The sequence below is a fragment of the Aulonocara sp. 'chitande type north' Nkhata Bay genome, linkage group LG14 (genome assembly GCF_057382095.1).
Source record: "Aulonocara sp. 'chitande type north' Nkhata Bay isolate Kocher_YH1m ecotype deep benthic linkage group LG14, A_spYH_male_GT1.1, whole genome shotgun sequence".
Lineage (NCBI taxonomy): Eukaryota > Metazoa > Chordata > Actinopteri > Cichliformes > Cichlidae > Aulonocara > Aulonocara sp. 'chitande type north' Nkhata Bay.
The window spans coordinates 39,387,665-39,404,806 of NC_141357.1; the positions used below are offsets into that span (position 1 = coordinate 39,387,665).

A 17,142-nucleotide genomic window follows, 5' to 3' on the forward strand; every position below is an offset into this window, starting at 1 on the left:
GAGACAGTTTGAGAAATACAGGAAATAAAAGTGTGAGTTTTAAAGCCCGACCTCCTGCCTCTGGCATCTGTGACATCTTTACCTGCCTTACCTGTGAGTCCCCATCTTGCCACACACCAGGTTACATGCTGTCAGGGGTAGACATTTGTTCAAACACAAGTAAGAGAAATGAGACAACTGCAGACCGACTCAGAGTGTAATTAGAAAACGTGCGCACGGGTGAATGCCTCTGAGAAGACACACACACCGAGCACAGGCTCGCTGCTTTATTTATAAGGCAAAAATGGGTTACATAGTACTTCCTCTTTTAACTGTCAGGGAAGAGGTTAAACATTAAATCAACTTATCTGATCTTTCACACACTGGGATAAGAATACAGAAGTATATCATGCTTTATCTGACATCACAGACACTAAAGGAAAAGAATGCATCATTATATCATGCTGTCAAACACCTCAGACACTGAGGTAAGGAATGCATCAGTTTTCCTTTAACAATAGACTTGGTTAGGTGAAAATATATGAACACACTAAATATAAGGCATACTTGGTTCAAATATAAGGTTTACTTGGTTAGAATATAAGGCTTACTTGATTATATTGTATTATAGAGATTTGGTTATAATGTATAATGTAGAAAATCTCTAACACATGCCAACACCATCAGCGCCGTCACATTTTCTGATATTAAGCTTGGATTACAGGAGCCAGTTAAACCTGATGCAGTCCTGAGCCTGCTTGTTAAAGCAGATTGCCAAAGAGCTGCTGCTGACTGAACTCCTGTGATATGCACACTACTCCTTTAAGTATTTGTGCAGTTTCAGTTTTGCTTCTATTCGACTTTAACCTTTAGTTTCCGCATGCCTTCTCACGCATTCTTTGTTGATCTGCAGTTCATCATTAGCCGTCCTCACAACCGGACTGTTGGTAAGAGCTCGTTTTATTTCTAAGATTTAATGAGAAATCCAGCTGGTTTTAACTTCTGTGTACATGTTAAAGAATTAATGCTGGTGGCAGATATAACTAAATATAAGATGAAGCATTTTCACAGTAGGGTCATGATGGCAGTTAGGAGTATATGTACGGTTGGAGGAGGTTAAATCATAGAGTGAAGTATAGGAAACATTGGAAGGCTGAGGGAACGTGACTATCTGAACCTGAACCCTCCACAGTACATCCAGAACTTCTGTCTTCAGTCAGTATTTACAGTGGCAGCATTTCAAAATCATATTTATGAAAAAGGAAGAAGTTAGCATTTCTCTGTCTAAACATACAGTTAGGCTCATATATGTTTATATTTGGACTGACACAAGTTTGGGTTTTTACCCGTTTGTTGAAACATATTCCAATTATAGTTAGAAAACGGACATGGACGTGATGTGCAGACTCTCAGCTTTCATTTGAGGGTTTCCAAATTCAAACTGGATGAAGGCGTTAAGAGTTGCAGCTCCTTAACACGTGCCACCCTCTTTTTAAACGGACCAAAAGTAACTGGACAATGACTCAAAGGCTGCTTCATGTTCAGGTGTGGGCAGATCCTTTGTTGTGTCTTTATCAATTCAGCCGATAAAAGCCTGGAGCTGATTTGTGTTGTGGTGCTTGAATTTGGATGATTTTGCTGTGAACAGACAACATGAGGTCAAAGGAGCTCTCCATGTAGGTGAAACAAGAAATCCTTAAACTGTGAAAACAGGAAAAAACATTTGAGAAATGCTGTAATATTAGGAAGGGTGATATCTACAGCTTTGTACATCCTGAGAAAGAACAAATGCACTGGAGAGACAGCAACGCAAAAAGACCAGGACGTCCACAGAAGACACCAGTGGGGTGTTACACCCCGGCCTAGGCAACCGGCGTGCAACGCAGGAAAATAAAAATAAGGAAAAAACACACGACAAAAAAACCCCCACTAAGGCTCTCCACCAAGTTCCCAAAACGGAAGTGTCTCAAAACGAAAGTATTGACAAAACCCATTTACAGCTATTTACAACAAACTATTTATTTACAACACGGGGGGAGATCGCGATCATGACAAACTGAAACACAAGGCTTAAATACATAGAAGGAGCAATCAGGGAATGGACCACAGGAGGGAAACACAGCTGGGGCAAATTAGACCTGACGAGACAAGGAAACGTAAACTGAACACACTGAGATAACACAGACTTTCAAAGTAAAGCAGGAAATACATGACAGTCACGCAAAAAACAAAACACTGACAACACCGAAACGTAACAGGGGTATGATGGCAGAATCGTCTCCATGGTGAACAGAAACCCCATCACAGCAGCCAACCAAGTGAACGATGCTGTATCGATATCCACGCCACTTCACGAATCCAAAGGCTGGACTGGACGTTGCTAATAAACATTTTAAAAAGCCGGCGCAGACCTGGAAAAACATTCGTTGGACAAATGAGACCAAAATCAAGCTCTACCAGAATGATGGCGAGAATAAGAATGGAGCAGGCGCAGAACAACTCATGACCCAAAGCACACACATCATCTGTAAGACACGGCGGAGGCAGTGTGATGGCGGCCTGTGGCGTTGGGACACTAGTGTTTACTGATGAGGTGAGCCGAGTGAACTCGAGGTGTTCAGAGACGAGCGTGAGCAGAGGAACGATCACGGAAACAAAGAAGGAGAACAAGAACTAAACCTTCACCAGAGAAACGACAGCAGGAGCACAGACACTACAAACAAAAAACACTGGGTCAACGTCCCAGGACCGTGACAGCCAGAGCACACGCTACATATAGCTGGACATTGTCCATGTGCTATATGTGCTCCACGGCATTGCTGTGTTTCCTGGAACATGTCTTTATTACTCATCAGCTTCTAAGCAGCATTTTGAAGCCTTCAGGGACTCATTTAGCTGAGGCGAAGCGTAACAGACCGCAGCCGGCAGAGCTGCCTGTATCACCATCCATCTGGCAGTCAGAGGCCACACCCCTACTAATATAAACTTACACAGGTGAGTTGTAACTGTACAGATGTTATGAGGGGGGGTATGAGATACTGGTGGAAGAGCGAGGAACATCTGTCTGGTCTCAGGCTGATTTTGCAGATGTTCCCTCAGCTGACACCGTCCCTTAGCCCCTAAGAACAAAACCGAAACCAGTGATTCACAAATGTGTCAGTTTAAAACATGAAGCCTTTAAATGACAAACAGCAAACATCTGCAAAAAGCAGCACTAGACTTCTGGGAGAGACGAGGAACGTTGTGCCATTCCAGCTGCTTTACACGCAGATCCTCCGCATCCAAGAAATTGGAGCTCTTGTTCCAGGCTGTTCCACGGCACGTTATTAGGTATCATCATTTATGTTGAAGGAGACACAACTTTCACCATAAATTATGTTGCTTTTACTTCCCAGAGCCTTTCCTCCCAATACTGACCTGAGAAATTCCTCACCGAGACATGTGCCAGGGCTTAGTCGAGAAAACTGTGTGCTTTAAGTTGACTCTTGTTAGCAGATATGGGTTTGAGAGTCTGCACAAGCTCACAGAAGCTTTCATCGCCCGTCTCTGAGAGATCATTGTTGTTTTTATCATTAGCCTGGTTGCGGAAACTGCTCCCATTACTGTTAAGTTTGTGTGCTTTATGTAGTTTTGTAGTCAGTGCGCCCCAGGGCGGCTGTGGCTACAATGTAGCTTGCCATCACCAGTGTGTGAATGTGTGCGTGAATGGGTGGATGACTGGATATGTAAAGCGCTTTGGGGTCCTTAGGGACTAGTAAAGCGCTATATAAATACAGGCCATTTACCATTTACCATTAGTTTTTTGGCAGCAGCGCCGCACTGCCTCCTCGATGTGCATACCAGCTCTGATCCAAATCAAACAAAAATCAAACTGTTGCTCACTGATATCAGGGGGTCGGAGCTCCTAATCACACACAGATTAAGTTCACAGTATCGCACGTTTGAACCTTTTCCTTCACGCTGTGAGAAGGCTGCTGATCTTCTGCTGATATTACCACGTGTGCTGCCTGCAGCAGAGTTTGGAAATATTTGATAAATTTCACAATGCCTTTACATGTATTTACCTCATTAACTTTCAGCACTGTGCTGCTTTGATTTGAAGTCAGTGTTGAAGTTGTCATAACACTGATAATCTCACTTCTAGCTCGTGATGTAAGCATGTCTTGGTCCAAAGTACGACCAACCGCTCAAGTCCCAGTACCAAACTCTGACGCCCTCACAAGTCCTGCCATGACTTTCACTGCGTTCGCTCCATTGTTGTTTCCATATAACATGTTCTTTGGCACTGGTTCCATCTCTTTACTTTCAGTGAAAATGTTTTATCTCAGGTAATTGCGGCCCTCGCAGGTTTTGATGATTAGTCAGTCAGACTGTTGGCAAACACAGAGAAGCTCCAGGATGTGTGTTGAGTAGATTTTGTTCCCTGCAGGGTTTAGAGGAAGAAACACTGCACTCGGGATCGCTGGGAGCAAAGGAAACAGCTGGAGAAAAGAGGTGGGATCTTGAAAGTAAAATGCAAATAATCCAGAGGAGGAGGAAGAGGGGGAGGAGTGAGAAAGTGAAAACTGGAGGATGAGAAGGGACAGAAGAGAGGGAGTCCATGCTCTCCAACCACGTGTAGACCAGCAGCTCCGGATAACGCACCTTTTCCCCCCGAAGTGAACCATCACCTGCCAAAACTCCACCACACTTGTCCTTCTGGATGTTCATTCCTCTTTTAATTAATTTCTCTTTTCCTTGGATAGCCGGGGCAGCAGACAGCAGAGGATAATGTGACGCAGATGATGGTTTTGCCGCCTGTGCCATGCAGAGGGAGAGGCCAGCTCTCGTGAGTGTGTTTGTGTTTCTGTGTTCTGTCAACATCATCGCCATCACCCAAAGACCATGCAGCAGGGACCTCTATGTGCAGGTCGAGAGCCTGAAGGAGAAAGTCTCCAACATCTCCAAAAAGGTATGACTGCAAGCCTTTATGGCTCACTTAGAAACACACGCACTTCATCACGCAACATCACGCAACGTGAACGCTTTTTAATGCTCGAAGGTCAAAAGCAGCTTTAGGCTTTGAGATTCGTACCTCACCCTGCTCAGCTTTACAATCCATACTGCTGCACTTCACAGAACTCAGGTGTGTGAACTGTGAACTGCAACAGTATCTTCGGTGCCTTATCTTGAAGATATGTAAGCATGCGTTTATTGTTGAGGAGGATGAGTCATGTAAAATAAGTACAGCACACACCTAACGCACACCTAAGCTGCAGAGTGACTTCTGCGTAGAAAGAACAAGTTTGTCACACAGAGGACGAGCTGAGGGGAGGAAGGGTTGTTTTCACTGAGAGTCGTGGAAAGCTGCTTCGGCAGAATGAGCATCGTCTCTGAGTCCCAGACATGCAGATCGTTTTCAGGTGTGACTCATTCAAAATTAATCCACAGGAGTTTTTTTCCCTGGAAAAAAAACCCTCCCGGGAAAAATGAGTCCGCTCTAAAAGTATTTGCGCTGCGAGCTGGGTGGATGTGGTTGTAGCTCCGTAGTGTTGTTTGCTAATTAGCACTAAGCATGCAGCTGAAAGCTGAGCCTGCAAGCGCACTTGAAGAGCTCTTGGCTTCGGGGGCTTCTGGTCTCAGAGGGTTTCATCGTGCACACAGTCTGCAGCACACAGTGAGCTCTTGTACCTGGAAAATGTTCCGCTTCTCGGTGGTTACGCACATGTGCAGCTAACTTTCTCTTTCCCTTCAGTTGTCGCTGAACTGCAGCCTGTACACACCCACCATGGAAGACTACGAGGTATGTGCCTGCACAAAGCACTGACTCACGTTTCAGCCCGCAGCTAAAAATGCCTGACAGACTAATAACTACAACACACAGAGGCAAAGATCCTCCGCTGACTAATCGCTTCAGCTTGTGCACATTCAGGTTAAAGGTCAAGCACTTTGTGCTCCGTGTTCAGTGATCTTAATGTTCTGCTGGAGCCGCTGTTTAAACATTTCATGTGTAACAGTGCAACAGATGGATGCAGTGAGTGAGAGTGAACGCAGCTTCAGGAAGCAGACAAGCACAGCTGTGACGCCGGGGTCAGGGGTCAAGTTACAGAATAGCTTCATTAACAGGGACATTGGCTGTGTCGGGAACACTGCAGGGTTCCTTCAAGACTCTGGCATAAATATCAGTGTCCAGTCCTTCAGGGTGAGGAGAACGTTTTCTACATGAGGCAGAGCAAATGTCATGTCTGCAGCAGCTCCGTGTTGGTGGCTCTGCTGCAGCGGCTTCCTGTGGCCTCCACGTGCACGCAGTCACCCTCAGCGCTGTGCACCGCGGCTTGTGGACGTTTTTATCCTCGTATCATTAAAAAAGGAAATAAAAGTTAAAATATAATATTGATGTCATTTTTACGACCGTGACAAAATTACATTTTCATTTTTAAAGCTTTTTCAACATAAAATGGACACGTTTGGTTTCTTCGAGCTTGTCGCCCAACTCGTTTTGGGAATTCTTCAGATGATGAAAGCTGCAGAGACCCACAGGGTCCGACACAATAACAGGTCTCCTCAGTCTTTGGTATTTTCCCATCATCTCAGTTGTATGACATTTCCTGCCACATGAATGGTAAATGGACTGGTTCTTATATACAACTAATTCATTCACCCATTCACACAGGCACTGACTGAGTATCTAACACTCATACACATTCACACTCAGAGCAACATGGGGTTCGTATCTTGCCCGAGGATATTTGGCATGCAGGCTGCATGGGATCGAACCACCGACCTTCTCGTTAGCGGCTGGTCTGCTCTGCCACCTGAGCTCCAGCCACCCCTGACAGATAAATGAGCTCAGTGTGCGTTCAGTATAGCTCGGGCTACAGGCTGCTGTTTATCCCTAATATGGTCATCTCGTGCACAGAAGCTCCACCCACTTGATGTTTAAACCCTCTTTTTGTCAGGAGCAGCCAATCAGAGGACAGTGGTCTTTAAGAGGGAGGAGCTAAAACAGCATGTTTTAGACAGAGAATGAACTGAGGGGGTTCACCGCGGCCACGTGTCCGATAAAGAAGGATTATTTTGAACCGCCAATCATGCAAAGCTGCTTTCTGAAGCTGCGCATGACTGTGACTGCTGTGATTTTTTCCTTCATGGCATCATTCCTTTGCTCTCTCTCCTTTCTCTCCCTCCAGCAGATTTGTCCCAGGACCACGATGCAATGTTTTGCTTCTGAAATTATTGTCCTCACGCATGAGTGGGAGCTCGAGCCCAAGTGGAAGAAATTGAATAGATTGCTGAGTAGACTGGCGTCCAGGATAAACCAGGTATGAGAAACAGCTAAAAGAGGAATTCACATTACTTCTAATGTAAGAGTTCTTTTAAACTGTGCATTCAAAACTGAGGCCCTGATCATCCTGCTGACTTTGAAGGAAATTTCATGGAAAGACTTGAGATGTAGGGTGTTGGCTTTGGTGGTCTGATGGCTTCATCGAACAATGACCTCCAGCTCCGATTGTGGAGGTTTGCATTACGTATGAGACGAGAAGTAGCACGTCCAAGTCTGAGACCGCAGTTGTTAGCTGGACAAGAGTGAAGTGCCAACTCCAGGTCAGAGCCACGTTTAAGTACCTCTGGGGTCATTTAGGAGGGAGAGAGAGAGCCAGTACTCCTTTCTATCTGAGCTGTGTGTCAGTGGCCTATGATAAGGAGGCTGTGGTGGAGTCCCATAGTGCAACAAAGAGAGGCGCGACAAAGTTGTGGTCTGGAAAGACTAAAAACAATTAGACAGGTTGGTGTTACAATCAACATCTGCTGCACTGGAGAATCCATGACCCCAACACGACAGGCCCAGAGGAGAGCCAGGATACCCCAGAGTGATGAGCTCTCACAGTTGGCTTGGAAATATCTCAGGGTCGCCCCGGAAGATGTAGGGGGTGGCTGAGGAGAGGCATGTGGCAGAGAATGGATGGACGGGTGAGGAGTTAAAAATATCTAATTAATGAGATGACTGTTATAAGATCAGGAGCTGCTCAGGTTGTGGCCATACAGAGTTGTTTCCTGTGTAAAGCACAGTAACCACTGAAGGAAGGACTGATGAAGTAATACTGTGGTCGTTTATTAAGTAGACCAACTATGATTAAAGCCATTTGTTAAAATGAGCTCCTATTTGGAAACGGAAAACTTTATGAAGCTCAGTGGAACAGATGAGATATTTTCTTTGCGTGTGCTTTTGACCTTCTCACGTCACTCATGAATGTCACGGCGAGCTCAGAGCTTGTCTGGACTTTAGGAGGGTTTAGCTGCTGTGACTGGGTTTCCTGCACGTGTGATTCACGTGTGAGAGCGAAACTGAGAATCACAAACCTGGAACATATTCCCACAGATGACCTTCTGCCCCTGCTTTCAAAGAAAGATTGGGAACAGCCTGGATCAGCTGATATGCCACAGCTGCTGCTCTTTCCCAAAAAAAAGGACCTGATGAGAACTCACACATAGAACCCACACATAGAACCCACGCATAGAACCCACGCATAGAACCCACGCGTAGAACCCACGCATAGAACTCACACATAGAACCCACACATAGAACCCACGCGTAGAACCCACGCGTAGAACCCACGCATAGAACTCACACATAGAACCCACGCATAGAACCCACGCATAGAACCCACGCATAGAACCCACGCGTAGAACCCACGCATAGAACTCACACATAGAACCCACGCATAGAACCCACGCGTAGAACCCACGCGTAGAACCCACGCATAGAACTCACACATAGAACCCACACATAGAACCCACGCATAGAACCCACGCATAGAACCCACGCATAGAACTCACGCATAGAACCCACGTATAGAACCCGGACACAGAACCCACACACAGAACCCACACAGAGAACCCACACATAGAACTCACACATAGAACCCACACATAGAACCCACACATAGAACCCGGACACAGAACCCGGACACAGAACCCGGACACAGAACCCACGGATAGAACTCACACATAGAACCCACGCATAGAACTCGCACATAGAACCCACACATAGAACCCACACAGACACGAAGAGAACATGCAAACTCCACACAGAAACCTGATGGAGTCCAATTTCCTCCAAATATTTATTTTTATTTGACTTATTATTTTAATATTTATCACGTTTTTAGCATGTCTGTCATTTTCAGTTACGTTGTTTCTCTTTTAGTTGTGTGTTCATTTTCTTTCTACTTGGATTATAACATATTTGCCTTGATGTAAAGCGCTCTGTTGTTTTTCAGTCACTGTACGAATAAAAACAACAACTAATAAAAACTTAAACGCTTAACAACAAGAAGTTTGTCTTTCCTCTGAAACATTTATGTGATGGACCGGGAAGATTTATTTTAATTTGATGACGATGACATGTACGCCAACACGTTGGCAGTTGTTAGTGCTGTTTCCTAACAGCAACGAGGTCGTGAGTTTGACTCCACCCTCTGACTTTTCTGTTCTCTGTGTGTCTGCGTGGTTCCCTCCGGCTTCCTCCCACAGTCCAAACCCATGCCGCTGGTAGGGTTGCGACAGACTGGTGACCAGTCTGGGATGTACCCAGCCTCATGCCCTGTGGTAGCTGGGATAGGCTTCAGCCCCCCTGCACCTGTATTGGATTATGCAATTTTAAAGTCAGTGTCTGGGATTTTTAAGGCACCTCACTGACTCCTTCAGAGGAGGAACTGCTCGTTTATTTAAGCACAAGTTCACATTTGGTACTTAGAAGTGAGAATTGTAATGATAATGTAACCATTACAGGATTAAAGCCCACAGTGAGGAGCATTGCTGGTAGATTACGTTACCCTCCCAACAAGTTTTGTTTTCTGGTGGGAATCCAGCTTTGACTTCTGTGTCACGTGGAGAGATATCAGTGTTGCTTTTTGTCCCAACTATATTTACTTCAACACTGTGATGTAAGTTTTGTTTCAGTTACTGGTTAACAGCACTGTACAATCTATTACTGTACCATCTGCACTGATTTGAACATCAAGGCAGAACATTCAAGTAGAAGCTGAAGAGGACCTAGCATAGAGCCCTGGGGTACTCCAACATTACATTAAAGGCTGGTTACACCATGTCCCAAAGACTTATGGGTTGTAGGAAGTTTCTGGTGAAAACCTTGAATGCTCCAACTGCCCTTCAAGTCTTGGTTGTGTTCCAATCTTCTTCCAGACAATAACACGTATTTCTGTTTCTTCTCCGCAGACAGCGTCAAAGTGTCGTCGTTGTGAGGTCATGAAGGAGGAAAATGCAACGACCTTTCTTGAAAATCTTCTGTGGACTGTTGAGAAATCTAACAGTGACTACTGTTAGGACTTTCAGAAGAGACTACATGGCATGACTTTCTTTTCGTTAACTTTCTATTAAACCACCTGCACACAAATAAAGTGCAGAATGCATGATGCAGCTCGGTGGTATTTGAGGTGCAGCTAGAGGCTAACGCAGAGTTCTGGGTGGAAAAAGCTTGCTTGTAGTCTCATATCAGCTAACATAAACGTCTCACTGATGACGTCATAAAGAAGACACAGTCAGGTCCCAACTAAGCTGCAGTCAATTGCTGAGAGCACACTGGTCACTTTAATGTGCTTTAAATATCTGTGTATTTGTATCTGCTAATAATGAGTATTATTATATTAATAAGGCTTCTACCAAGCAGTTGGACAGTGGGTGAAAAGGGGGTGTTGGGTCAGTGTGTTTATTGGCCTTGGTAAACTGATGGAAGAACACCAAGGATGGCAGGAAACAGACCTGCCTACTAGGGGTGCAACGATACACAAAATTCACGGTTCGGTTCGGTTCGATACTTTGGTGTCACGGTTCGATATTTTTTCGATACAAAAAAAATGTTCATGCCTTTTTAATTTGTCATTTATTAAAATTATAAATATATATTTTAACTCAAAAGTACAGTTTTTAAATTTAACCCTAACCCTTGTGCGTGTTTTTTATTTTGACAGCGAATGCGCACCTGCGGACCACTTATGTGCAGCCCTGGTTATTTAGCTCGTCATATTGCAGCCACAGAAATTATTTTGTCCATGAAACCATAAAGCTGCACTTTCTTTTTGCCTTATAGTCTGATTTGTCATAACTTCTCCGTTTTGTGGTAAGCTTTTCTTTGGCTGTCACTTCTTCACCCTGACCTGTCTTATTTGGCTCAGCAGAACTAAAATATATATCCTGCTGCTTTTACACACGGACTCACATAAGCTCAGCGATTCTCTGCGATCAACCTCTCACATGTTTAAGCTGCGGGAGATTTCACTTGTCATGTTTGCATAGTAAGCTAACAATTAATAAAACGATGTCAGAGGAATTGGTGCACAAATTATCATCACTCACAGATCAGTGCTGTCGCTCTCTATACACAGTTCGCACGATTGCAAAGTGAAAGCAAAAAAACAAGCGTAAATTCAAACGCGATTTCAATATGTCACATATTGACAGTGGCTCACCGATGCCAATGACATAATTACCCAGCTACATTTCTGAAAGAATGCAAAAGCATTGACATATATTTTTCCTACAATAGCCCGACGGGCAGGGAAGAGATAGATTTTGGTAGCCCGACTGAAAAAAATTGCTAGCTCCGGGATGTCGGGCTAGCGATATTGCGAGCCCTATATCTGATTGAGGAATCACTCATCTTTGGAAAAGAGAGTTTATTACAGAGAAATGTCTCTTTCCAAAATAAAAGCTATACTATCCGCTTCTTCTGGGCTATATTCTCAGCAGCATAAGGAGAATCATGTGCTAACAGCTGTCTAAATGACTCGGCTAAAGTTAGTAGCATGCTTGTTGTTTTTGTCTTTGCACTAGGATGATGTCGGAGTAAATGTGCAGTCATATTCGTTGTGTTCCCACTAGTGCTTTCAGGTTAATCTCGTTGAAATGACCTTAACGCCACAACACGGCAAATCTCCGTTAACGAGCTACCGCCGATCGCCCCGTGCATGGGGCTAGACGGCCAACACGTTAACGAGCTAACTGCGCTAACACACTAGCTCCCACCCATGTAATTGAGCATTGCATGGCACATCCAACATACTGTTTTACTTTAGTCCATGACTCGCTTACCTTCAGGGTCATACGTCACATGAAAACCAAAATAATTCCAAACGCCAGATCTGAATGAGGGTGGGGGAGGTCCATGTTGTAAGGAGAGCTTAACTTCTGTCTCGCTAGCTTGCCCTGCGCTCTTCCTTCTGACAATGCTGTCTGTGTTGAGTGCTCAGTGAATCTGCGTTCGACTACTCCGCCTAGGCTGCACTGTCGACCCTAGGCGGAGTAGTCGAACGCAGATTCACTGAGCGCTCAACACAGACAGCATCGTCAGAAGGAAAGTTGATAAAATAAATTACAAATGTTGTATTGTTCGATACATATGCGTACCGAACCGAAAGCACTGTATCGAACGGTTCAATATCGATACGAATATCGTTGCACCCCTACTGCCTACATATTTCACAACCATAGACACCATCACAGAAATGTGCGACGGTTTCTGAGGACGTGGGACTTCCTGAGGATCGGTCGAAAGCCACTGCCACATTATTCATGCATCAGACATTATAAGGCAATGGACAGCTGCAAGGACAGCACTGCTTACGCCTACTGTGGCCAAAATATGCTCCTATACAGCTCTGATGTAAACCTCAGAAACATATAAAGCTTTTTCCACTTGTCTAATAAGCTCATTCTCTCCCTGCTTTGATCTGATGCTCCTGTATTTAGTTCAGTACAATAAACTTCATTTTGAATGTAAACTGATACACGCTGTTCACTCTTATTTCTTGCACCTTCAGAATAAAATGACCCCCTTCTGTCTTTTTGTACAGCTTGGTTAGATAAACGTTCATGTAAAGTTAGATGGTAAAAATGAATTATTTCCAGGTAAGTGAGCTTCAAATGAGAAAGTCCCAGCGTCATATTTTTAGAGCTTGGAGTGTTCTTTAACTCTTTATTTTGTACTTTTTCCTTTGTATTACATACGGACAAGACAATAATAATAATAACACAACAACAAACACACAAAAAAAAAAAAAAAAAAAAAAAAAAAAAAAAGAACCACGAGAGGTCCCGCCCTATAAGGCTGACTGAGACTTATAAATTATCCATTTTGTCCACTGTTTTCGGTGTTTGTCAGATTTCAGTCTCAGAGTGTAAGTCATTTTTTCCATTGTATATATGTCCTCGATTACGTCCATCCAGTCTTCCAGTTTTAAAGGATCGCTTTTCAGCCAATTCTTTGTTATCACCTTTTTGCTTGACAACAACATAATCTTAAACAAATACCAGTCCTCCTTTTTTACATTTTCCCATATTCCAAAATACATTACTCGTGCCTCACACAGTACTTCATACCCCAGCACCTTCGTCATTGTTGCCGCGATTCTTTCCCAATATGATTTAATATATTTACACTTCCAAAACACATGTGAGTGATTGGCGTTCCAGTCTCCACATAATCTCCAGCATTGTTGGGGTGTTTTCAACTGCTTGCTTTTGATATACGGAGTAATAAAAAACCTAATCACATTTTTCCAGCCATATTCTCTCCATCGTCTAGAGCTAGTGGAGTTATGCTGTGTGAGACATAAGGATCGCCAATCATCCTCTGACAACTCAATTTGTAGTTCCGATTCCCACTTTTGTTTAATATATAATGTTTCATTCCTATTCGAATTTTGTAGGCCATCATATAATTTCGACAGAATTCCTGATGGAAGATTTTTATATGCACCTGTTATTGTTCCTATTATACGATTTCTTTCTCTCGAGAGCTTCTTTCTAATTTCTGTATTGTAAAAGTGTCTTAATTGAAAGTACCTAAATAAATCTGATTTATCCAATCCGAATTGTTTCTGTAGATTCTCAAAAGATTTAAATGTTGTCCCATCTATTAATGTACACATTGCTGTAATTCCTTTATTGACCCATCTTAAAAATGTGCTATCCCATTGTCCACTTTGGAATTTTCGAGAGTATGCAGGCCAAATCAGCAATTTACAATCTTCTGTAATTCTATATTTCTTCATTATTGTCCACCAGAGTTTAATAGTAAATTCAGTGATGAGATTTTTGTTCGTGGGCTGGGTAGTTTCTTCTCCCAATCTTGCTTGTGGATGACATGATAGGCAATAATTTAACTCTATATGCTTCCATTTTGAAGTATATTCTGATGAACACCAGTAAACAGTATATCTCAGCTGGGCTGCATAGAAATATTCCTTGAAATTCGGGAGGGCAAGTCCTCCTTTTTCTTTTCCTGATTGGAGTATTTTAAATCTTATTCTTGGCTTTGTCCCTTTCCAAATAAATCTACTAACTAATTTATCCCATTTACCAAACTGTGCATCTGTTATTTGGACTGGTAATGAGGTGAATAGGTACAATAACCGGGGAAGCACATTCATTTTTATTACCTCTATTCTTGAGCTAAGGTCCTTGACAAGCGGAGCCCATTTAATCAGATCTTTTTGGATTGTGTTACTAAACTTCACATAGTTTGCCTCGTATAAAGTACTTGTATCACTAGTTAAATAGACACCTAAGTATTTGATCTTATTTGAATCCCATTTTAGTTTAAGTTCATTTTGTAATAATTCTTTGGGGAAATAATTCAGACAGAGTACTTGAGTCTTTACGATGTTTAGTTTATATCCTGCGTTTTTACCAAAATATTTTAATGCTTTAAACAGCCAAGGAAAGGTCGTATCAGGATCCTGTAGATATATAATTATATCATCTGCAAAAAGACCTATTCGTTGTTCAAGTTTGGAAACAAAAACCCCTTTTAAGTCTGTACTTTGCCGTATATACTGAGCCAAAGGCTCAATATACAAAGCAAAAAGAGCTGGACTCAAGCAGCAACCTTGCCTAGTTCCTCTAAAGAGCTCAAAGCTGTCTGTCAAGTCCCCATTTATTTTAACTCTAGCCATTGGCCTATGATACAGGGATTGTATACACTTGATGAAGATACTGTCAAAGCCCATTCTCTTCAAAACAGCAAAAAGAAATATCCAAGAGACTCTGTCAAAAGCCTTTTCAGCATCTAAACTCACTAAGGCTGTTGGGATTTTTTCTCTATTAACTTCATTAATTATATGCAATGTGCGTCGTATATTGTCTTGTGTCTGTCGCCCCTTAATGAACCCTGTCTGGTCTTCATCCACCAGGTCAGGAAGGAACAGCTCTAGGCGTCTTGTGATTATAGATGTAAATAGTTTATAATCAACATTTAAGATGGAGATTGGGCGATAAGAGTCACAGTTTTCCTTGTTTTTACCTTCTTTCGGTAAGACTGAGATGATGGCCTCTTTCCAGGAAGGTGGAATTTTAGCGTGTTTTATTGTCCAATTAAAAGAATCTATCAAAATAGGGGCCAAAACCTCTTTGAAAGTCTTATACCACTCATTGGGGTACCCATCACTCCCTGGACTTTTATTCGTCTTCAATCTCCTTATTGCCTTATCCAGTTCTTCCTTTGTAATTGGTTTGGTTAATAGTTCATTTTGAGTTGTCCCTATTGAAGGGAGGTCTAACTGATCCAAAAACTCTACAATTTCTGGTCCATTTTTCTGATCCGGTTGACTATACAATGTTTTATAATATTCTTGAAAGGTGTTTTTTATCTGTGTTGGTTCATATAGTAGTTCCTTGGTATTTGGATCTCTAATCTTGTTGACTGCATTAGTTATTTGCATTAATTTTAACCGTTTAGCCAATACTTTAGTTGCTTTGGAGCCAGACTCATAGAATGTTTGTTTTGTGAATCTCAGTTTCTTTTCTATTTCCTCCATAGTCAAATCACTTAGTTGTTTTCTTACGTTTTTGATTTTTTCGGCCAAATCAGGACTCAAATCTGTATGCTTTTTTTTTTCCAAATCCCTTAATTGTTGTTCTAATTTGGACTGTGTAAGCTTCTTCATTTTTTTGAGGTAGCTGGTCCTTGATATCAAATACCCCCGAGTTACTACTTTCACAGTATCCCAAATTATTGTTGGGTCTATCTGATCATCCTTATTGTGGGCAATACAGGTTTGTATTTCTTTTTTGATCTCTTTTACCTCAGATTCATTATTGAGAATACCAATGTTCAATTTCCATAATAATTTCTTTTTCTGATTATGTAGGTGAATGGTCAAATGAATGGCGTTGTGATCCGACAAGTCGGCTATACCGATATTGCATTCTGTGACTCTATGTTTATCACTTCTATTTATCAAAAAAAAATCTATCCTAGAGTGAACCTTATGGGCTGCTGAGAAATGGGTATAATCCTTCTCCAGAGGGTGTAATTCTCTCCATACATCACAGAGATCCGCTTCCTTTATTAATGAGTTAAGAGATTTAGATTTATTATCTTTGCGTCTTTTTTTGCTTGTAGTATCTTTAGTATGATTTAATATACAGTTCCAGTCGCCCCCACATATCAAGGTCCCTTCACTAAAGCTTATAATTTTTTCAGATAGTTTTTGATAGAATTTTGAGTTGTCCTCTGGAGGGGCATACACATTTATCAGGGACACCACTTCATTATTAATCCTCCCTTTGACAGCAACATATCTACCCTCCTTGTCACAGATTTCCTCTAACTTTTCGAAATTTACCGTGTTAGCTAATAAAATTATAACTCCTCTTCGTCTGCTATTCTTACATGAGCTATAAAAAGAATTTACATAGCCAAGCTTTTTAAATTTTTCATGTTCTTCTTTTGACATATGAGTTTCTTGAATGAATATAATCTGTGCCTTGTGTCGTTTCAATTTAGATAGCAATCTACTCCTTTTAACTGGATTCCCCAGACCATTGATGTTGATTGAAATAATTTTTATTTTACCTACACCACTCATAATTCGTACAGTGTGCAATGATCATCCCCTCTAGTTTAAGAAAATAAAATAAAACAATATTACTAGACATTAAACAAAAATTAAACACAAACTTGCGACTCCCAATTAGTAGGAAGAAACTGTCTCCCACCATGACCCCGTTGGTAGATCTAGGGTAAAAAACCTCCGTAAAGGAGGGCCCTATGAAATATTTGAGAACTGAAGAAGTAGTTCCCAAATTATAGTCCAACGTATTTACCTCCATCCGGTGTTGCTCCTCCAGAACTTTGAATTTAAGAGGCCTATAATTTTCTGA

At 42.2% G+C, this 17,142-nt stretch overlaps 1 protein-coding gene across 5 annotated transcripts; it reads left to right on the forward strand.

Moving 5' to 3' along the window:
- Positions 1 to 702: 702 nt before the first annotated feature.
- il15l (interleukin 15, like) lies at positions 703 to 12,756 on the forward strand. Of its 5 annotated transcripts, none has more exons than XM_086262544.1 (5): positions 703 to 926; positions 4,725 to 4,930; positions 5,714 to 5,761; positions 7,149 to 7,280; positions 10,198 to 12,756. In XM_086262544.1, the coding sequence occupies exons 2-5, from the start codon at positions 4,784 to 4,786 to the stop codon at positions 10,303 to 10,305; spliced, it is 435 nt and encodes a 144-aa protein (XP_086118670.1). In that variant the 5' UTR covers positions 703 to 926; positions 4,725 to 4,783; the 3' UTR covers positions 10,306 to 12,756. The 5 variants fall into 5 exon arrangements, with proteins under 5 accessions (XP_086118670.1, XP_086118669.1, XP_086118671.1 ...); XM_086262543.1 differs by lacking the exon at positions 703 to 926 and adding an exon at positions 3,983 to 4,307 and having other exon boundaries at positions 4,409 to 4,930; XM_086262545.1 differs by lacking the exon at positions 703 to 926 and adding an exon at positions 3,992 to 4,307 and having other exon boundaries at positions 4,409 to 4,930; positions 7,152 to 7,280.
- The last annotated feature ends 4,386 nt before the right edge of the window (positions 12,757 to 17,142 follow it).